The sequence below is a fragment of the Topomyia yanbarensis genome, chromosome 3 (assembly GCF_030247195.1).
Source record: "Topomyia yanbarensis strain Yona2022 chromosome 3, ASM3024719v1, whole genome shotgun sequence".
NCBI lineage: Eukaryota > Metazoa > Arthropoda > Insecta > Diptera > Culicidae > Topomyia > Topomyia yanbarensis.
In genome coordinates, this window is record NC_080672.1 from 66,259,126 (window position 1) to 66,282,877 (window position 23,752).

The window sequence follows — 23,752 nt, forward strand, 5'->3', positions numbered from 1 at the left end:
GTAGCTTCATCTTTTCATGGTAAATTGCATAAAACATATTCATAGATGTCTAAAAAAGGAAAAGGGAACTTTGACCACAATCAGGATCAAAGTATGAAACGTAGCATATCGTGCATTCGAGAAGTGTGTCAAGTGAAATTTAAACAATCAGTGGATACTGGTAAGCTTGAAAAAACGATGGAAATCCCACCAGAAGGGTTTTTAATGTCTTTAATGACTAACAATCGGGCCACTATATGAAAGTAAAAAGCTAGTAGTTTCAGTATGTTATGATGTTGTTTGCTCCTTTTTGCTCCTTAACGAATTATTTAAGGTGGAAGTTACCCCAAAAAAATCGTGAAATTTGAAATATCTTTTTAAATTCAACAGATAGGAAGTAACTATGTTCTGCAAAAATACGTGTTTCAATACCGCAAATAACTTTGTGGAAGATTTCAAGAAGATACGAGAATGTCTAAAAAAGTTATCATGAAAAAACTAATTTTTAGGGGTCTTCCATATAATATGTCCCATAACTCGTAAACTACTAAAACTAGATGTATGGTGCCTTTGGCAATTTCTTTTGTAGTAACATTTGCTACAACTTTGCCGAAGACATAAAGTCTCTAGCTTAATTAGTTCGGAAAATAAATTTCGTATATCACTTATAGGTGAATTAATCACTGAACAATATACTCCTGTGGATGCGCAATCATAAGAACAACAACTTCTCAGAACAAACTATACCTCTAAAGTCAACGGTTTAGACGCTATTAATTTTGAGCACGAAAACGACGTTTTAAAACACTGTGCGCCGGAGCCGATCTTAAAGCATTCGTGCGTTCTCGATCAAGCTGACCAGAGAAGATACTGTGAGAGCCCACCCCATATGGACCCTTGTGGCTTGACCAGGGACTACTAACACAGACTAACAGACATAACACTCAAAAATAAAGCTTCGCCCGCTTTAACGGTAATTTTAAATATATTTGTAGTTGGGACTGTGGCCACATTTGACATTATGGCGCCACTGACATGTGAACAAGCATATGTGGGATAGACCACTAGTGAAAAATTGCTCCCAAACCAGAGGGGCAACCCACCAGTAAATGAGTGTTTGGGACCGTGAATAAAAGGTGGAGCTAGTGTTCTGGGAAAATTGACGGATCGATGTTTTTTAGGGAATTCCCTCATAGTGTTATGTCTGTTAGTCTGTGCTACTAATACAAAGTTATGTTCTAATACGAAGTTATGTTTTTTTGTCACATAAAGAATGTCCCACATCAAATTGCATCACGGTAAAAACGCTGTAGGAAATAGCCCATTGGGTATTTTCTCTTCAAAATTTGGGCAAAAGTATTTTAGAGTGTATTGTTTACAGTGTATTTTTATCGCTGTCAGTTTTTCGAAAATTAGAAAAAATGGCGTCGACCGAAAAGCAACGTCACGAATTGATTTTGCGCAAGCTCCTGGACAATCCTCAACTCTCTCATCGGGATAGCGGAAAACAACTCGGAATCGTGCAAGCGACGGTGAGTCGTATGATTAAACATTACTACCAAACTTTGAGCATCGAACGGAAGGAGAAATGCGGATGTTCTATTAGTGATCAGGATCACAAGCGTGTAGGGAAAGTGTTTAAGCGGAATCCCAATGCTTCGGTCAGGGATTTGGCCAAAAAATTAAATCTGTCTAAGTTTTTCGTTCAGAGACCACGGACCGGGAGGGACTGCATGCGTACAAGGTGCAGAAGGCTCCTAATCATAGCGAACGGCAATATACGATGGGACAGTAATAGGCCCGGAAACTGTACATCCAGATGCTGACGAAGTCTCATTGCTTGATCGTGGATGATAAGACTTAGGACTTCTAGCAGCTTCCGGGGCTACTGTTCTTCATCGCCCAGCACAAGTTTGATGTTATGGAGGAAGTAAGGAAGCAGGCAAGCAATCTGATCATGTGGCAAACGAAGTGCTCCGTTCGTGACTAGCGGGACTGTAAACGGAGATTTATCTGAAAGAGTGTCTACATAAACGTTTGCTTCCTCTTTCGAAGTAACACGAGGATCTTACGATCGTCTAGCCGGATCTAGTTTCGTGTCACTATTTGAATGTTGTCCTGGAGGTCACTTTCGTACCCAAGGACATGAACTCCCCAAGTTCCGCGAACTACATTTTTGTGAAATAATGGTTAGATTTAGCTGAATAGTATGTTGACAAGAATTGTACTAAATAATACGAGTTATGTTTTGGTTACAAAATTTTAGTTCCACCTGTGACCGCATAGAGAGCGCCAACACTAACTTGGTGCAAGTACTCCTGGTGGGATTAGGAATCGACTCAGGGGTGAGCTGATAGAGGTCATTTATTTCCTGTCACTCTAATATGCATGCTAGGTGTAAAAAAGTCATTCCGCTGCCAGCAATCGACCGCAACGGTCATACAAATTTGAAACTTGAAAGCAGCCGGCAAAAAATGTGAATAATAAGGTTCGGTGCTGTTACTTCGTATGCACTGAACTGATTAAATCCAACTACTGTTATTCTTGTTGAGATGGTTGAATATGATCAGTTCAACTTGAAGTCTTATTATACCGCGGTCGCTGACGGAATGTGGTCTCTGTAGAATTCCACAGTAAAGTCGAAGTAGACTACACTTTATCGACATGAACAATATGGAACATTTCGTTGAACATGATAACGTGAACTTCCATAATGAAGGATGCAATCGATGTACGAGTTCACGATTGGTTTCCGGGTACATCTTATGGTTTGATCCGCAGATTCATGTCGCAGTACGGAGTGGTCTCTGTTAAGGATAATAGTTTGATGAGTTACCTTGCCAGCAATCGACACGGTGTTTGAGTGGTGAGAATGCGACTACTCTGACCTTCGTAAGCTTAAAACCATGGCACTCCCTATACACAGTAGAGTGGGACATGGTTATATGAAAAAAATAAAATTTGGCTCCGAGTAACTTTTTGGGTTCCATTTAGCTCCCAGAACAACTCTGCAAATTTTTAACTCGATCGGTGAAACTATATTTTTGCGCCCACGGTTTAAAGTTTACATGGGATTTTGTATGGGAAAATTGTCTTTTGCAAATTAATTCTTCCAAGAGCCGCCCGTTATCTCCTAAAAATAAACAGGTGTCTGATTTTTTTAAGAAATTTGTCAAGGAAACAAAGTCTAGAAGATTGCAAAACGATCTGATGCTTGTGGAAAAAGTTATTAAGCAAAAACCGATTGATGCCCTGAAGATTGATGAAAATTTCACTTTTCATAGCATCACTGCTTTTGACGGTTTTATTATATACAAAATTTTTAACTTTCTTTTATTATGTACAAAAGAAGCCTCAATTTATAACTCAAAACCTTGCGAAGTGGCCAAATAGTATAGATAAACGATTTAGATACGTTAAGAGAGGATTAAAACAAAATTGCGTATAATTGGACAACCAACAGCAGTGGTGCTAGAAAAAATGAATATTTTTTCAATCGTCAGAGCATCAATTGGTTTTTGCTTAATAACTTTTTCCACAAGCATCAGATCGTTTCGTGGTTTTCGAGACTTTTTTTCTTTGTTAAATTTCCTATACAAGCCGCATAACGATTTATTTTTAGGAAGTAATGGGCGACTCCTGGAGGAATTATTTTGTGAAAGTTAACTTTCCCATACAAAATCCCATGTAAACTTTAAACATTGGGCGCAAAAATATAGTTTCACCGATTGAGCTAAGAATTTGCACAGTTGTTCTAGGACCCAAATGGTACCTAAAAAGTTGCTCGGAGCTGGAATCTATTTTTTGTCCCACCCTAATACACAGGCAAGGATGTGCGACTATTACAATCAGTTTGCCACGTGTCAGTTCTACAAATAAACGGCGCACTATGGAAAACCCTAAGAAAAGATACGACAATAGGCTTCTGGCTCTTCTTAATTTTCTCGACTAGGCCCTGCCGTAAATCTAAAGATAACAAGCGTTTATCGTTGCCAGATACCTTTTGTATGCTTTTCACAATTGCTGAAAATAATTTTACCTCAAAGATCGCACCTCAACCAAGAATTTACAATGCTAGCTGCATTTAAAAATTAAATATATTTTTTAATTTTTTTCTCTCTTAACAATACACGTCATTCAGGACTTTTATTAAATTGTCATGAAAGGTTGATGTGTATGAAACGTAGCCAGAAATAATTCAGCAGCATTGTTTTCTATCCCGTATGTAAATATAATGAACGCCTCTGACTGGCAAAATGACCAATCAGAAGCTGGTTCAATATTAAGGTTAGGACTGGATCAAATTAGCTACGCGATTGTCTTCTCTTCTCTTAGGGAAAACCCTGCACCAGTGCACGGAAACTCTCGAGGAAAAACACTTCAACAACTACCCAAACAAACGCGCAGATATCAACACCAACACCTAAATCAACTACTGTTGTCCCAACAGCAACGAATCTTGTTATGATCGCGCATTGGACCGTATCCAATCAACGAATTTTTTGATAAAGTATTTTGAAATTTATTACAAGGTGGTTGTAATTATACGCAACCCACTCGTACTGGGATATATTTTTGCCTTTTTTGTGTTGATAATATTTGTGTTTTCGATGTTTAATATACCTACATAATGTTACCTAATGTAAACACTTTCAAACGACTAGAGCTTAATGGCGAAATAGGTACACTACTCCTGCGCCAATACGGTAATAAGTGGCGTCTATGAATTTATTGGAATAAATTTAATTGGCGCTTCGCTTCCGCGTTGCGAGGTACAATCGCTTTGTAAAGGTCTGATAGATAAATCAATGATTTGATGGGATAATTGAATACCTTGCTTGGTGATCAAGATGTGTTGTTGTTGTTGGTGGTGGTAATTTGGATACGATTTTCGGGTTACGTAACACGTGATTATGTTTAAGATTACGGCACTTTCATCGGGTATTGAAAAGCTTTACATTTGTTATGCTTGAAAAAATATGACGTGCCTCGTCAAACGCATAGAGTAAAAAGTGTTGACAGATAGTGCTGAATAAAAAATATGTAGCTAAAGTATTAGTAATTTCGTTGAATGGTTATCACAGTTCCAAGTGGCAATCCCTCACGTGTAACAGATATGCATTTTATGCACTATTGGTGATTATTCATTGCGAGACTCATTGTATAGAATGATGCCAATTATTCCTAAAAATCTTATTAAGTGCGGTTCTTTATCTTTCAAGGCGTTTTTGTTGCTGTGTTATATTGTTTGCGATTTCCTATAATATCAAAAAGAAGCAGACCTAAAACAGGAACTTCTTTTCATTTACTCGAGGGTGAGTTTCGCTTTTCCGTCCAATCTAATAAGCTCCTATGTGTTTTATGAAAAATCTGCATTAAAATTGAGACTTTTATACTTTTAAACATTTATTTTTTTTTTTAAATATTTTATGAGACGGCAATAATTGCGTTGCGAAATATTTTGTGTGAAAGCAAATTATATCAGAAAATAGTATGAAAATGTGCCCTACACCCTACTATCAAATTGATTTCAATTTCCTTGTTCATGGGCTGGGATAAGATAATAACAAGATACAAAGACGATTCAGTAGCAGCTCAATCGTGATAATGACATGCAAGAACCTGACGGATGACTATAATTATTTACACCGTCGATTGTAGCGGTAATTACTACATTCATCGGTTAGTGAATATTGCACCGGGTCTCAGCTGTGCTGGAGAAAGCGAAATTTAATGTCGCAGGTGATGAATACCACAATGTAATTTTTTTTCTTCAAAACAAATTACTAACGTTGCTGTTATTTATCTGCAGTTGTGCAACTTTATAAATTCAAACTTGCGTTTGATTGATTTTGTTGGGATGAGTTTTCTTTCGGAAACGCGAGCATTAAAAATGCCATTACTATAAATTATGACACTGCTGAGATGTTCGACAAACATATCATCACGGCGTAAAAGCCAATTCCCAAAATTTTCTTTGAAGGAAAATTCTGGACAAACCGTTACTATTCGAACACAGTTGACAGCACTTAATGAAAGAGAAAACTTTCCTCTGGCATCACTGCTCAGTAATAAAGGCCTATTTATACCCTCGGTGAAAATGAACGTGAACTCGATGCGCACCAAATTTTTTTTTCTAATATCTCACTTATTAGTACATAGAAATTGATGAAACTGGAACTAAACGATAGTACATTAATATTCTTAGCGAATCCATGCACAATTATTCGATGTAATTGAATCAATGCAATAATATTCATATTCCCCGATAATTTTAAATATTCCACGGTGAAATATGTTCGCAGTGGATAATTTACTTGTTGAATTGATGCGGAGTGGTGAATATAAATGTCATCGCTGTTCACGGTGAACGTTCACCTTCGAATACCAAATTGCATTCTGACAAACTGTAAACTGCCAGTTGAGCGTGAAATCGTTGTTCGCTGATGAAACTGTTCACGACGTCGTCCACCGTGAACAATGGAAGGTATTCAACACATGTTCACGTTCATTTTCACCGAGAGTCTAAATAGTGCTTAACATTACTACAGCCTCGTGTACAAGTGATAAGTTGTGCTCTAATCGTTATGGGTGTAATAAAAACACTTTTACGGATACCCTGCCAATTGGAAAACTCATGACTATGGCAATTTTTAGCCGGTTTGATAATTTTTGGATGTTTGGATTCAGGTACTGATACTCTTTTAAATCCAGTAAATTTTATCTGGTTCCCGGGAATCCGGATTTCTGGAAAGAAGCTCAAGTACAGGGACACGATTTGTAAATTTGAAAGTAATCAAAATTCTGGGAGTTATCTCAGAAGTCTGTTTCTTTTCCTTGCGGAACTATATGACGATTTGACCTTGGAACGGTAGCTCACGGCACCACGTAAAATGGCTCCGGAATTGAATTTTCGGGGTTAATTCATCAAATGGTTCCACAACAAGGAGATGCATTTTTCTGAGACTATTCCGGTCATGTTGCCATGGAACGTGTTGTCTAGTGGATATGAGCGTCATTTTTTTATTAATCCAACTGAAGGCATGGCCTTAGGCTGCTAGGACCGAAGGTAAAGATTTCCGGACGTGACGGATTCATTATCGCGCAAACATGGGCGTTTTTAGGTTCCCGCTTGATACCGCTCTTATAAGATTATTAGTGCTCAACACTCCATTAATCGCCGAGGTGCTTTAATGTTTGTGAGACCACGCGTGTGGATTATAGCGAAGGTTTAAGCATTTGTATGTTAATGTGCTGAATACTAGAAAAATAATGAGATTTCCTGCTATACCACTACAGTTCCCGGTCATATCGTTGTGTAACGTGTTGTTTAGTGGATATGAGCGTCATTTTTTAATTGGTCTAACTGATGGCATGGACCTATACTATAAGGACTGAGGGTAGGGACTTTCGGATGTGACCGATTCATAATCGCGCGAACCCATGTGTTTCTAGGTTCGCGTTTGAGATCGCTTTTATGATTTTGTTATTTAAAGGACCCCCCGTGAGCGAAGATTTCAGAAGGCAATCACACAGGACGGAACAAAATTAAGTGTCTCTTCAAACTTGTATCGGGTGACGTTTGTTCGAAAAGGTGGAACAGGTAGAGACGTCTGTTCCACTTTATGTACCACGCATCATGCATTGTACTAAACACAAATGAGTGGTCCATTGTAGCTACAAGCTATATCAAGTGCGCAGAAAATGATCAGAATGATTCTTGCATTGGGAATGCTGAAAAGTGTGCATATTGTGGGAAGAGTCCATATGATCTGTTACCATGCCCCGCGTACAAACAGCGTCTGGAGTATCTGAAGCATTCTCTTAAAAGATACTATAAGCACTATTATGCAAAAATACTAAAGAACGCTACGCTTCTCATCACGACAAATCATTCAGCTATTTTGGCTCAGGAAGAGTGCGGCCCTGATGATCCTCTAGTGAGGACAACTGTAACTGCTCTTAAAAACTATTGGCTGATGATATTTATTGCTAAGGCTAAAATTTTTCTCTTGAGGCGCCGTCAAATATAACAGTTCGAGATAGTGCTGACACAAAGCCGAAGTAAGCAGCCTTTGGTCTTAGAACTGTGAGGTCAAACAAGGACTTCACAACCAAAAATCTTAAGTGGTTTAACATTCAACCAGAGATTCAACTTAGTGCAGGACTGATCAGGCCTAGGTTAGGAACCGGTAACTTTGTGTTAATGCTGAACTCCTCCAGGTACCGAGGAGAAGTAAATTCTTACTGTTCGGCATGCGGTTGACTTCTCGGTGACAATTGATATAATTCATTCCACAATGTTTGCTACACCTTTAAATAGGTGGCCTTACTTTTTGACAGTTGACTTTGTTCTGTCACATTTATGTTTCATTAAAACTGAACAAACAAGCAATAGCGAATGCAATAATTTTTTACTCTTATATCCTTTTTACATTTAGGAACAACGTCAATGTGGATAAATTTGAATGAGATTGATAGGGCCGTACCGTACTCGTCTGGTGCCTTTGATTGAGTACCAGTGTTACGCCCCTTTGTTGTTTACATTGGATTTCTTGTTCAGTTCGGTTTTTGAATAACAATTTAGTTTGTACCTGGAAATGGCACTTATCCTGACTTATTTTATGACTTATCCCACTTATTCTACAAAGCAGATACAGATTTTTTATCCCCTCTATGGTTAGTGCCCTTGGTGGGGTGCAATCTGGCCAACCGCACGTCGCTGGCCTGGATATGAGCGTCATTTTTATTTGTCCAACTGAAGGCGTGACCGATTCAATATCGCGCGAACGGTGAGTTAATGCTTGAGATTGCGTTTGCAAATTTATAACTGCTAGAACGTTCATTTAAATCCCGAGGTGTTTCAATGTTGGCGAGATCGCCGACATAATTATATGTGGATGATTGTTTGTGACCAGATTTGTGTTATCGCGAAGGCCACGAGCGCTTGGAATGAGAGAGATTGTGAAGGCATATAAGAGAATATGCCATTGGTTGTGTTAGGGAGTGTTAATATGAATCTAATGTGAGATATAGTAAAAAAGGAGAATAACATGCCGAATAAAGATAAAAAAGATGCAAGGAGATTAAGTATAATCGTATAAATTGATTGATATTATTTTTGGTATACATGAGTAATGGAAAAGCAAACTAATAGAAATACAACGATAGTAGACTAGTGACGTAGAAGAAAAGAACACATGCAACATGCAATTAAACTATTTGAACTAGTCTAAATGTCAGCAAATGTTATTTATTTACCATTAACGACGATTGTATTCAAGTAGGTTTTTTCATACTTGGCCGGGAATGGATGATTGACGTGCGTCGGTAAAATAACCGTTCCTTAATTTATCAAATCCAATCTTCCCGAATGAATCGAATCAAATGCACGAATTTAACATCGGAAAAAAGTGACCAACGAATCCTAGGAAGGAAAAAATTGCACGCGAGATGATAAATTACCCACTATTCCATCATATACGCCAGATCTGCATCCATTCCCTGGCCCAGCTATCACAAATACTCAGACGAACACGTACATAGATAGACACACGACTGGCACATTACAATTGTACATTACTACTAAAAACGACTATTGTTACTACACATATACTAATAGGCTTCTACTTTTACATTTATTTTATGGCTGATCGTTAGTTTGGGCTGGTAGTATGAAAGTATGAAAAAACACAAACCATAAAAAGGGCCATAAGCCCTCTCGGTCTTCTCGATGGGTAATGCAATAACTATTTTAAAGCAATTGTATATCAGAGGTTCTTTAAAACTGATACAAGAAATATGTTTGATGATGTTTTCAATACCGTCAAACCCATCAACTTTGGGGAGGGGCAATGGCGCCAAGGTTAAAAAAATAACAGGTTATTTAGATGATCAGACTACACGGAAAAAAATCCGTTCATAAATTTATGAACAAAAGATCACGATTTCGTGAACTGAACGATTTACGAAAATCGTGACCAAGTTCCTGAAATTGTGAATAATAAACCTCGTTTTCATGAAACTATCTGTTTCCAAAAAACTAGTTCACCCCGAATATACTGTTGTTGTTCCCTGGACATGTTTAGTTTTTGTAATGATTCTAGTTGATAATTTGGGAATATACAACCGACAGTCAAACGATGATCATGATTTCAGAAGCTTGTTTACGATCTTTGTGATTTCTTATCACGGTACCGAGCTATTTTATTTATGAGTTTACTATCGGATTTATGTTCATGATTGCAGAATGCTGGTCGCGCATTTCGTAATTTCTACCCACGTTATCGTCATACCCAAGTAACCATAAGCATTAAGCCATTGCTTTATATTGGCTATACATTTGCACTGATGTTGCATTGAAACTCCATTACAGCATTAACAATGCAATAAAGCTCTATATTAGCATCAATAATGCATAACTGCGCAGCTGACATATAGCATTATCGCTTGCTCGTTATGCGTATATAAAGCTGACATAACGCGTACATCCTTCAAGGATCTTTAAAGCATGTAAGCTTTACAAGTGCATTTAGTGCCATTATAGAGCAAATAAAAAGCCAATTTAATGCTATTGTAATGCTGTGGGTTTATTTGTTATGGAACTCTTCTTGAAGATTATATTCGGCATATTTAATTTCAATCGAACATATGCAATATAGTTCAGGGAGCAAACGCAGCGCACTTATCGTGAAAGGAAACATAAGAAATAATTTTAAAACCATCATGGCGGATAATGACAGCCAACTGAAGCTTTTTAATAGCATTATTAGTGCCAATATTAGGCTTTTAAATTTGACATTTGTACGCTGGTGCTATATAATAGCATTAATAATACAGAAACGAGCTGTCAATCTCTGCACAGTAATAGCATTATATTTCGCCTTTTCTGGCATAATACTTGCATTATATCAGTATTTAGGGCTTCACGGCTCTATAACACTGCTTTATATGTGGATTTAAAGCAAATATTAGGCTACGTTATAATGCTTATTGGTTACTTGGGTATTTTAGTCATGAGTAGAGTGATTTATGTTCATGATCTCAGGATCTTAGTCGCAATTTTTGATATTTTTATTACGTGTAATGTGATTTATTTTCATGATTTCAGGAATTTTGTCATGATTTTCGTAATTTCTAATTACGTTATCGTGATATTTTAGTCACGAGTAGAGATTCATGTTTATTTATGTTCTTGATTTCAAGATTTTAGTCACGATTTTTGACATTTTTGTCACGATTTGTGATTTATGTTCATAATTTTAGGGTCTTAGTCACGATTTTCGTAGCTTCTGTTCGCGATATCGTGGTATTTTATTCTAGAGCTCACTTTCGAATTTGACATGGGGAGTAATGTGGCTCATGCTCATGACATCAGCAGTTTTATTCTGGGAACACATCTATATCACGAACACGATTTATGATGCTCAACGCAACTTTGAATAACAATGTTCGAAGTTTTAATAGTTTTCTTAAATCTACTGCTGGTACCTATTATAAGAGCGGGGAATGTTTTCGGCAGTGCAGTCACGTAAGAATTTGCGTCGATTCTAACTTATCTTCGCCGACGTTTCGATCCGTGGTTGGGATCTTCTTCAGGGCCTAATTTATTGCGGAAAATAACTGTTGTATTACATGTATTACACAAATAAACATAAAAACATAATGTTCGCGAAGTGCTACTCACTCGACAATATTCGACAATGTCACGGTTCGTTTTGCATACGGTAAACTGTCAGGTCTGAGAGGGTTAACATCGGGTGTTTTCACTGTGGGACATATCATAGTTTGGGGGATCGTATAGTATGGATTTTGGTAGCAATGAGACAGTATAACTTACGGAGTTTACTCATCGAGTTTGTCGGTCTAAAATGGATTTAAAAATCGCTCCAATTGAATAAAACAATTCCTTGAGAACTCGCACTTGGTCACTATAAGCAGTAGAAATGGTTCGAATCTATTTTTGGTGGGTATTAGTGGTGTTTACTTGTTGGAGAGCGATCGTTTTTCGAGTATCGATCTCTCTCATTTTTCTAATGGAATCCAGGATGTTTGCGTAGGCGCTGTTTAGGTTGTCGGTGTCTGTACGGCGGTTGACTGTGTGGGGAGTAGTCGAGATGTGACACATCTCTAAGATCGGGAGAGCACTGGATTTGAAGCTGGTGTCAATAATTGTGGGGTTTTTTAGATCGAAACGGTGTTGGTGTGAGATGCAATGTTCCATGAGAGCGGTTCTCTCTTTTAGCTCTTGTATTTGATTATCGTCATATTTTTGACCATCTGCTAGTCTCTGATCTAATTTGTTAATCAGAGATTGGTGTCCATACATACGTGTTTTAACTGGTTTCGTGACATTCCGATATAGTATTGGTCACAGTTAAAACATGCTATTTTGTAAATAATGTTGTTTTTCTGCATCTGAAGGAGGGGATCTTTGGCTGTGGGTAACAGGGATTTGACTGTGTACCTGTTGCTTGGTGCTGTTTTTAGGTTAGGTATGTTGCGATGTAATGTTTTCCTGATCATTTGGGTCAGTCCATGGATGAAAGTTATAGGTTTGTATATGGTTGGTTCTGACTGCGAGACTTCATTGATATTATTGTTCGGTGATTGATGTAGCATGCGATTGATGAACTTTATGGGGTAGTCATTGCGTATGAGATGATCGGTGATGACTATATTTTGTTGATCAATGCTGCGAACAGTGCTAAGTTGACGGACCCGGTTGATGTAATTGGTGGTTAACCCGACTTTCTGATCCGTCGGGCGAAATGAATTGAAATTTAAAAGTCGTCCGGATGATATTGGTTTGGCATACCAATCAGTTTTTATAGTGTTGTCATCCATTCGTATGATCAGGAGATCCAAAAATGGTAGTTTTCCTGCTTGTTCGACTTCACACGTAAATTGAATGTGTTTATTATAATTGTTGAAGGTGTCTAGTATTTCTTGTAATTTATTTTTGTGGATGAGTAAGAAAAGGTCATCAACGTATTTTCTGATATGTTCGGGAGGGATATTAGCGATTTTAATAACGGTTGAGATCAAGTTCTCCATCACTATATCTGCGAGTATGGGCGATAGGGGACTACCCATAGCTGTTCCAAACCTTTGGTGGTAGTATTGACCACGGAAGCAGAAAAAACTTGTGTCTATCAGGAATTCAACTATTTCTAGAAATAGATCCAGGTTGATGTCTGTGTGTAGCTTTATGTTGTCCCACATCATAATAATGTCGTGTATAACCAAGTCTTTAGGAATATTGGTAAACAAAGACACTACATCGAACGACACGAGAAGGTGTTCGGGTGGTACTTTTAGACTATTTACGTAATGACAAAAACTTATGGAGTCTTTTGCATTGTACAAGCAGTGTAGAGATTGTTGCAGGATGTTGGAGATATGTTTGGCGAGCTGGTATGTAGGTGATGTCACGTTAGGCACTACTGGACGTAAAGGCAGGTGTGGTTTATGCGCTTTGGGTTGACCGTAAATTCGTGGACAGGTTGCATTGTAACTGGTTAATCGATGTTTTGTTTGGCTGTCGATGATGTGGAGTTGGAACATTCTCTGGACTATATGGTTATTTTGACGTTGATATTTGGATGTTGGATCTGCTTTTAAGGGTTGGTAAATATGTTCATCAGTGAGTAGCTGTTTCATTTTGGTGTTGTAGTCTTCTATATACATTATTACGGTCTTATTGCCTTTATCTGCTTCAGTAATGAGGACGTCCGGGTTTTCTTTCAGGAATTTGTTCGTTTTGATGACCGCCTTATCGCAAAACTTTTCGAGTGGACTCCTTGTATTGTTGTGGTTTGAACGGGTAATGAAATTTTGAATGTGGTTTATAATCTGGCACCTTGTCTGCTCGCGTATGTTTTTGTCTATGTGTATTGCTAGGATGTTCTCTACATCGGCAATGAGATGGAAAAACGGTATTTTGTTTATCCTGGGGTTCGGTAATGCGTACTTTGGTCCAAGACTTAAAAGCGTGTTTACTTCGGTGGGTATTTTTATATTAGTGGCATTGAGTACGGCAGTTTCGTTGTATGTCGGTAGTTTACGTTGGGATTGTTGTTCCGAAATGTGGAATATGCGGCGGTATTTCTGGTGTGTTTTGTCAACCTTGCGTTGATAGTTCCTGTAGTAGGCGAATTCTTGTGTGTAGAAGTAGTATTTGTATGTTTCAGGAGACGTGTGGTCAATAATTTGTTGTTTGAGGACGGTGATGTTATTTTTAAGCGTTTCAATATTATGGAACGTGTCTTGGATCTCGATGTTAAGGAGGGTTTTATGAAGACTTTGAATAGCATTGTCGAACTTTTTGCAGAATGGACTTCGCCTGGCCAGGAGCTCGTATGTGCATTTGTTTTTATGTTTATTTGTGTAATACATGTAATACAACAGTTATTTTCCGCAATAAATTAGGCCCTGAAGAAGATCCCAACCACGGATCGAAACGTCGGCGAAGATAAGTTAGAATCGACGCAAATTCTTACGTGACTGCACTGCCGAAAACATTCCCCGCTCTTACAATTTCCACAGTCGAAAAGAATCAATGTACCTATTATAGGTCGCTAGCAGCTGGATATTTCTTGAAAAAGTGCACATTACCATGTTGCATGCAATTGAAAATGATTAGGCCCTTATCTTTTATTTCTCGTTTCTTGAAGCTCCCTGTCCTACCTTTTAGGCCCGACCAGTGCCAGAGTGCCGCTATGCAACCGCCATCGCCCTTACCACCACTACGCCTGCATAGGAGGAAACTGAAGTGAGAGCGACTCGAGGTCTGATGACTCTTGAAGGATTCTCCGCAGGTCAGAAGCATACCATCCACCAACCCGGTACTCAACGACCTACTAGACTGAGGTGCTAATTTGTGTCGCTGATCTCCCGTTTGCCCGAAAGTTGCAAGTTTTGCTCTTCTTTCCCTGTCATCATATACGGTTTCTCTTTCCTGTCCTTGATACAACTGCCGCCACAACGATGTTGGATATGAGCTCCCCTCTGAATACCTTGACCAAGCACAAGACTCGTCAGCTATTACACGAGCATGGATGATAAGTCGTGAATATTATGCTAGGATTCATGAACCAGTTCACGTATACATGAATAATATTTTATAGTTATGTGATTTATTTCACGGGCACATGGTCAGTTGTGACTATTGTACTAGGAATCATGAACGAGTTCAGGAATACATGAATGATATTTAATGATTTTGTGAACTAATGAACGAGAACGGATATTGGATCGTAACTGGCCTATTACGAAATATGAATTAGTTCACGAGGAATTACGAATCATGAATTAGTTCACGAATAAAATGACGAGTTTCGTGAAATAGTTCACGAGAAAATATCCAGAATGTTTTGATTTTATGAACTAATGTTCCTAAATCTTTGAATAGCATCATGAGTTAACCTTTGGTTTTATGAATAATATTCATAAAGTTGTGAACTATTGAACGTATAAAAAATCGATTTGGTAATGACAGGGCGAAAACCGTGACTGAAGTTCACAAAATGAAAACAAATATTTTCACTAATAAAGCGTTATTCAGGCGTTACTAAAGGGAAATTGTACATATTTATAAAAAGCATGATTTTTGTTCATGGTCCTGTTTTCGTAGCGTAAGAATGTGATTGTTTCAGAATTCATGACACTTTATTTACGATTTTGAGAGCAATTTTTTCCCGTTCCATTTTGTCCGACAGTTGACACAACTCATAATGTTATCAAATATATCAATTTAAATACTTATTACACTCGAAAACACAAGATCGCTCACTACTTCTACAAAACAAAATGTAATGCAACATTAACACATTGGAGAACGTATTTCACATTACTTGAAGTACACAACGGGAGAAAGCGCCATATGTCTAATAGAAACGGGGACCGCCTACTACGCCCTGTAATATCTTTCTAGGTTATGAAAACGTGATTTATTCCCATAATCTAAACTTGATGTTGGTTTAAATAAAATCCTAATTTACCGGAAAACAAAAATGAATTTATCGAAATATTTTTCTTTGTCTTCGAACAAAACAGTACATGTTAAGGAAAGCGCAAAGGCGTATCATGAGTAAAAGCAATGATGTGTCGTGTTGGAAGTGTTTATTTGTACGCAGTTCGGCCGTAATATTATTATTGATTAGTGATAGGTGGGTAGCAAGATGTGTACAGTAGATCTATAATAAATGATGGCTTCATATAATCTTCCAGCCTTGATTTTGGGACGCGTTCCTCAATGAATAACCAAGGGCTTTAATTGTGATTTATCAGAATATTTACACACATCACTTCTTATCACAAAGTTAAATAAATTAAATCAACTCACCTTAATTGTTAGTATGTACCCGGTGAGGGCGATGATATTGCACAGCATGTGATAGGAATCTACCAGCAGGACTAGGGCATGCGAGATGTGGCTTAGGAACAGTTGCACCAAGAAATACAGTATGGATAGCACCAGAACGATGTACAACTGTACTGGTTGCAGTCGGTGGATCCATTCTTTCATAGGCATCTTTACGCGGGATTATACGTTTCTAGATTTTTTTTCACAGACGTGCGACACTTTTCCACCGTTTGCACTGTAAAATTCCAACGATTCTAAGATTTCGAAGATCACTGCTTAAAATATTTCATTAGAAAAACACTCTCAAACTTCCATTCTCAGCAAGTACTCCGCACGTGGCGACTGTTAACTGTCGAATGTTGCAACCCAGCGACGATCTGAAAAGGACAAAATGTACAAACGATTAATAGTGTATATTAGCAACAGCTAGGACTATAGTCAGTGTGTGTAGGAACAGGTACACTCATCTACGCTATCATCTCCACTCGTGCTGGGTGATTTATCGCAATATATATGGTTCAATGTGGTTCGTAGCTTAACGCTGAGAGATAAGATAAGTGCACTTCGGAGTATCTAATGTAAACTGTTCGCAGATCTGGCAAAGGATAGCTTATCTGACAACACATAGGTACAGTAAATATTAGATTGTTGATGGCTGTTGGTTAGAGTCATAAATGTGGGTTATTGCTGTCATGTGGGAGAACGACAAAAATAAAATCGGAATGTGTTTGTTACTGTGATAGATTTTTTATGCAGGTAAAGAATAGAATTTAAAAATATGAAAGTCTGAGTAATGAACAGAGAACGAGAGGACCGAAATGAATTCTCCGAAAAATGGTTCGGGATAAAAATATAGTTTATCTTGATTTATTTGATATCCTGCTGAGAAGGGTTGTGCGAATTTACTTTCGTGCGTTTTCGGTGATTAATAAGTGGCGATGTATTTTTTTTTCTTTTTCGCAAATTTGTAATTTGATAGTTAGTGTTTTTGTATGTTCCTTATTCCCTGCTTGTTTAGTCTGTTTTTTTTTAAATTTGAAACACCTCCTCTGGTACGAAATACTACTAAAATAAATTTGTTTTTCTTGTATTATCGATTCTATCCGAGTGATCAAGTAGAGTTAAAAAGTGGAGAGATGAGCCAATCTTATACCGTTAAACTAGTTGATTTCGCGATTTTGCCTACAATATCGCCTCAGGATTGAAAATTGATACACGGACAGCCTTGATTAATTTATCGATTTATTTTTTTTATCCCTTTATGGGCAGCTAGGGCCGAGGGTGGTGGCTAGCGGGTTTCATGCATCCTTGACCTGACGGACAAAGCTATGGTGCCTTGAACACAGGCAACGTAGATCCAAGGCCATCATTGAAATGATAAGTTCTGCGTTTGAGATGTACTTCCCCCGGTTGCCAGACGAATACGTTGCGTTGCGTTGCGTTGCGTTGTGACGATGATTTTGGCGGATTGCACACTGACTTCATCATGTTTGACTGCTGATTATCTAATAAGAGTTGCTTAGGAAGTGGTAAGTAGGAATTCATACCAATCCGACCCATATTAAAACCTCAACATCATGATAGCCATCATTGCCGGCCGCCCCCATCTCCATCGTTCACGGGGAAGGATAAAGGATAAGGTAGACAGGAAGTGTTGATGCTCCACCTACTTAACGGAAGGACGACGATTCATCAGACTCTTCCATAGGTGTCGCGGAGTTGGTGGTTTGGAAGGGTATCAGGTCTAGGATTCGCTCCAAGCAAACGATGCGACCTGTAAAGCATATTTTATTAGGTAGTTGTTTAGTTAGTCTTCGAGTGCACGATCACTCGAAAAAGAGATGATCTTGTTTAGTTTTTGGTTATTTTTAAACTCTGGGCAGCCGGCTACCGAGAGTATACTATGTTCCCTAAACAAAAACAATTTGAACTCCACACAGCCGATCGTGGGAGTATTGCCTGGAAAAGCTAATCTTATCTGCGTAATGGGCCGGATCACTATTTATTGCAACAGTATTTGGACAGAACTCGCTACTTCTTCTCTACGATATATTTATTGGCTTGAAAACTACCAAGTGACAGCATATTATACTGGCAAAAATAGCGCGAGATGTTATAAATCAAGGAAAGTATTTCTTATTTTCCATATCGGATTGTTTGTGGAATACAAGTATACGAGCGATAATACCGAACACTGAAGGGAAATATAAAGGATTGTTAATCTGATGCACGGGCTTGTTAGCAATAACGGAGCTTTAAATTAGGTTCATAAAAACAGACGCGGCGAATTTTCAATACGTATTGAGCCGTGTTCATAGATACTAGTCAGATTAGTCGTATTGGGGCTAATTTCCGATCAACTATTCATTTTTACGGCAATGTTTTCTCGACTAGATCTGTTCGCACCCTCTCATTCTGTTCGCACCCTCTCATTCTGCGGTCTAAGGACCAAATGCCATCAATAGACTTAGAATCGCGTGGAGGCATGAGATAGGAAACTTGTAAGAATTTTGCTATCCCACCGTTTGACTACCAGAATGGATGGGAGAACAGTAATACTAGCAAATACCGACTACCATAAGAGCGGTGCAAATTTGAACGAGTGACGTAGAGTACTGCACTGAAAAAAGGACCAGGAGTGCGATTTTACGAAGTTTTAGCTTCCGATGGCCCTACATTTTCTGACAAAGTGAAGTTCTTGAATGTTGAGATTTTTATTACTGTTTAGAAAAGCAAAAGTATCATAAAGCTAGTGTCAGGCCTTCATGAGACCTCAAGAAGTCACTTTTGGAGGTATTCGTAAATGTAGATTTGTCGGTAGACGGTTCCAAATATAATAGAAAAATACCTAATTTAACAAAACTACAGATCACTTGCAACATAAAAAGCTTTTTGTGAAATTCGACAGCTCCATCTTAGGCCAATTCAATAAATTTCCTGCATGAAAGTTTCCATTTTTTAAAAACGGTTTTTAAGCCAAAGCTTTGGAAGTTAAACCTTGGCGTGGAAGTGCCGGTATATTAATATATTCTGTTACTTAGTGTAGAATTAGATTTCGTCATTTACGGCTAATATACAACCGCCAGAAGAAACTTAAAACGTTGGTACACAATCAAGAAAGGCGAATCAGAAAAGGTGAGTATATGTCAGTGATTCACTAAATACAGACTGGAAAGAGGGTAATATGGAAAACCTTAAGGTCCGTCCAGATTAAGTCTTCGGTACGGAACAAAACCTCGGCCTAGGAACTCCTAGCATGTTGTTAGTCGCCTCTTACGACATGGGAGCAGTTCCCAGAGGTTCTATTCTTGGTTGAAATAGTGCAAAAAGATTTCAGCCCGCCGGACACCACACGGCTTTTCCCCCGGTTGCCAGACGAATACCTGTAATTACTACTTGTTGCTTTGTATGTATGAATCTAATGTTCAGTCCTGGGTGGTGTATGCGTGGAAGGTGTGGTTTTTAGCGTTCGAGTCCAGGAGTGCATATCTGTCTGGGTTAGCGTGGGCGTTTACTAATTGTGTAATAGTGTGATCGCTAAAGGCTCGAGCATATGAATGCCAGCGTGTCTCCAACTTTGCGTGCATAAATCCGGTTTTAGATCCGTGTTGCCATTCGCACATTCACGTGTATTCTCGAACGATCGCGCGCGGACCGTGAATCTAATAATTAATTTTCAGTGTATGGTAGAGAAACGTGTTGTCTAGTGAATATGAGCATCATTCCCGATCGGTCCAACTGAAGGCATGAGTCTAGGCTGATCGAGAGTAGAGAATTCCGAACGTAGCCGGTCTATGATCGCGCGAGTGGTGGGTTAATGCTTGAGACCGCGGTTGTAAAGCTATAGGTGCTGAAAAGTTCACTTAAGTAAAAGGGTGTTGGCGAAATTGCGAGCGTAGGTGTGTGTGGATGATTGAAATTGTAATGTAAGTTCGCGTTTTTGACCAGGTTTGTGTTATCGCGAAAGTTAGGGTCGTTTGCACGTTTTGGATGTGAATGTATATGGGATAATATGCAATTGACTGTGCTAGTGAATATCAGTATGAACCCAACTCAAGATACAGTAATAAAAGGAAAAATAACATGCCGAATGTTTCTTTTTTTAGGTCAATAACCGTGCATTGAAGAATGCTCAAAAACTCTGAACTAGGCCCCGTCGAGTCCAGTCTGTCCGTCTCGTCCTGTCGTGTCTGGGGTTTCCAGGTTACATGCATTCACCAGATGAGACTAGCTTATGTCAGCTTACTTGTGCACTGGTTTGGTAGAATCGAGGCGATCATCGAAATGATAGATCCTACGAGTGAATGCACTTGGCCCAGTCACCTGTCAAGCATTTGTGTATTTGTGTATGTTGAGATATGTGTGGAGCCTGTAAATAATATTTTAATACGAATATTTTATACTTCAAAATAAGAAATGTGTAATATACTACTTGCAGTTTGTTGATCGTTCCTACTTATCTGATACCATCGAGTATGAGAATACATATCCATTTTTCTAAAACCTGGCGACGTCCGATGGCAGAGAAGAATCATTGTTGGCAGCAATGTTGCTCTTCTTGGATGTATGAGCTCAAAAAGGTCATCACAAGAAAATAACGCATGAGACCGAAAATAAATTAAAAAAATAAAATAAAGAGCAGAGTTAGTATTGTTATTGAGTATTAATAATATGCCGATTTTTTTCGAGAGTTGTCCTACTGGAACTGTAGAGCTAATTGATTTAATTAAGGCATGGACCTAGACTTCTGGAATCGGGGATAGAGACTTCCGGACGCGAACGATTCATGAATGCGCGAGTGCGGGGGACTGTAGGTTCACGCTTGAGACTGCGTTTGAGTGATTACAAGTGCCGAGACGTTCATACTATCACCGGGATGTTATAATGTCTGGAAGAGCGCGAGTATAGGTTGCGTGGATGGTCCCGAAGCGCTCAAGCATTTTGATATTTTTTTTTGTCGCGTGTATGTGACTTTGCATTCGATTTTTATGTAGTTTCGCGCGAACACGGGCATTTGGAGGTTCACTCTCGAGACCGGGATTGTTAATTTATAAGTGCTAAACCATTCACTTAGTCACCAGGGTGTTATACTTTTTACGAGATCGTGGGTGTAGTCGTGCGTGGATGATCGAGAAGGACTCGAGCGTTTGTATGTGGACGTTTTTGTCGCGTGTGCTAGTATGTAACTTCGCGTGGACACATTATTTTTATAAGCGTGTGGCCATTCGCATGTTCGCGTATTCTTCACGAATCGCACATGGACGTCTTGTCTAGTTTTTATTTCTATTGGTCCAACTAAAGGCATGAATTTGGGCTGCTATGACCAAGGGCGGAGACTTCCTTAGGTTCTTAGGAGCTTAGGTTCTTAGGTTCCAACGTTCACCTAATCAATCGGGGTGTTTGAATATTGGCGAGATCGCGGGCGTTCGTATTTGTGACCAGGTTTGTGTTATCGCGTAGGCCACGTTTGTACGTTTGGAATGAGGTGCCTGCAGAGAGAATTGGGCCCTAAACCCACATTGTATATTATTTGACCATGGCAGTGGATAATAAAGGTCGCCAAGTTAAGTACTAAAATTGATCACAATGTAGCTTAACTAAAAAGAAAATAATCGTATCCCAAGTTTATGTGATATAATCACTGTAATACTGCTTTGGTGGAAAAGCCCCCGGACCACATCAAGGTACAGTACCCTGCCGAGGGACGGACAGCCTTGATTAATTTATCGATTTATGAAAATTTAATGAACAATTTTCCACAATTTTTATTATTAATTTCAATGAACTTGTAACTCTAGAAAATTCTAATTTGACAAACCCACTTCGGATTCGTTTTGATCAACATAATCATAATGTAAAATTTTTAATCAGATTTATTCGAATTTTGAAGGTGATATTGATTGAGATGGCTTGCAGCTGGTTTCGATGAAAGTTTTACCGTTTCTGAACAAAAGTTTGTACTTATCTCAATGGGGGTGTCCATCTAGCCCATAATTAATTTTTTTTAAGTGAATCGATTAACGTAGTTCAAGTAATTTCAGATGCATTACCTTTTTTCTGTAAGGTAGTAGAGATAAGTTTTAGAAAACTTCAAATAAGCATAACTATAAGCATAAGAGATCGCGTATGGTTGCTACTCCATTATTGACCAGAACCAATTGAACTTGCAAAATGTTCGATGGAACAACATGCTTGGGAAAGGAAGGATTGTTAGTCCGATACACGTCGCTACTAGAGATCGAGGAATCTTTTGCATCTACACATGTATGACGGTAAGGGGAGAGCTGTTAGTAAATGTGCCAGTTCCGTTATTATGTAATAATTTCTCTGAGCAGCCGGCTGCCGAGAACCAATTGCAATTATGTAATAATTTCTCTGGGCAGCCGGCTGCCGAGAACCAAGAACTTGGGAAATTTATCATTTAACTTTATAACTTAACTTTTATATATATATATATATATATATATATATATATATATATATATATATATATACATATATATATATATATATATATATATATATATATATATATATATATATATATATATATATATATATATATATATATATATATATATATATATATATATATTAATAAATCGGTAACGTTCGCTTTCCTATCACGCGACGAGTTTTTCGTTGATTCTATCGTGTCGGTTTGTAGATAGTTGGAATTGCACATGTATAATGGTTTCGAAGTAAGAGGGGCTTATATTAAACCGCCAAAATAATATGAAAACAGGAATGGAACTTGATTTATTTCCGTAGCATTAGTATAACAGAAAACCGATTATAGACAAATAATAGAATGTCGATTTTAATCAATCTCTTCCGCTCGCGAGTTATTCATTGTTATGATGACAAGTAAGTACTAAAGAAGTGTAAAAACATGAGATAGTTGACAGTTCTACAGTTCTGAGTTAAGATAGAATACAGTTAATTCAGATATTATTCCTGCAGACGACAAGCCAGAAAACGGAAAACAAACAAAAAAATTCGAATAGAAACAACAAGAGTTGAATCAAGCTGGTGCCACAACCAAACAATATCGACCGTTTTCGCGACAAGGATGTGATTTTTTTTTCTTCGTGCAGATATGGCGGAGGTAAATCGATAACTGGTCTTCTACTGCTCTGGCGGATGGTCAATTATCAACCCTCATACATGACTGAAGTTCTCATTCCACTCATACAAGACCATGCGTCCTCCTCACGCACACCTAATGGCCCGTAGATTAATTCGCTCGTTGGTTAAACAAGTACCAAACAATTATAGAAATTAGTCTGCTCAGTCCAAAACAATGTCAGCCCGATTGGCATCACCCGCCGGATACGTCCTCCCTTATAATATATGTAACTTTAAAAATAATAAAATGAAGACTACTACTTATTTGCAACAAAATAA

At 38.3% G+C, this 23,752-nt stretch overlaps 1 protein-coding gene across 1 annotated transcript in view; it reads right to left on the reverse strand.

Moving 5' to 3' along the window:
- Positions 1 to 23,752, reverse strand: part of LOC131688764 (uncharacterized) — a 73,631-nt gene that overhangs the window by 19,101 nt on the left and 30,778 nt on the right. Inside the window, exon 2 of the mRNA XM_058973274.1 lies at positions 16,325 to 16,722. Within this exon, the coding sequence (XP_058829257.1) occupies positions 16,325 to 16,513 (189 nt within the window). The 5' untranslated portion in view covers positions 16,514 to 16,722. The remainder of the gene's footprint in view (positions 1 to 16,324; positions 16,723 to 23,752) is intronic.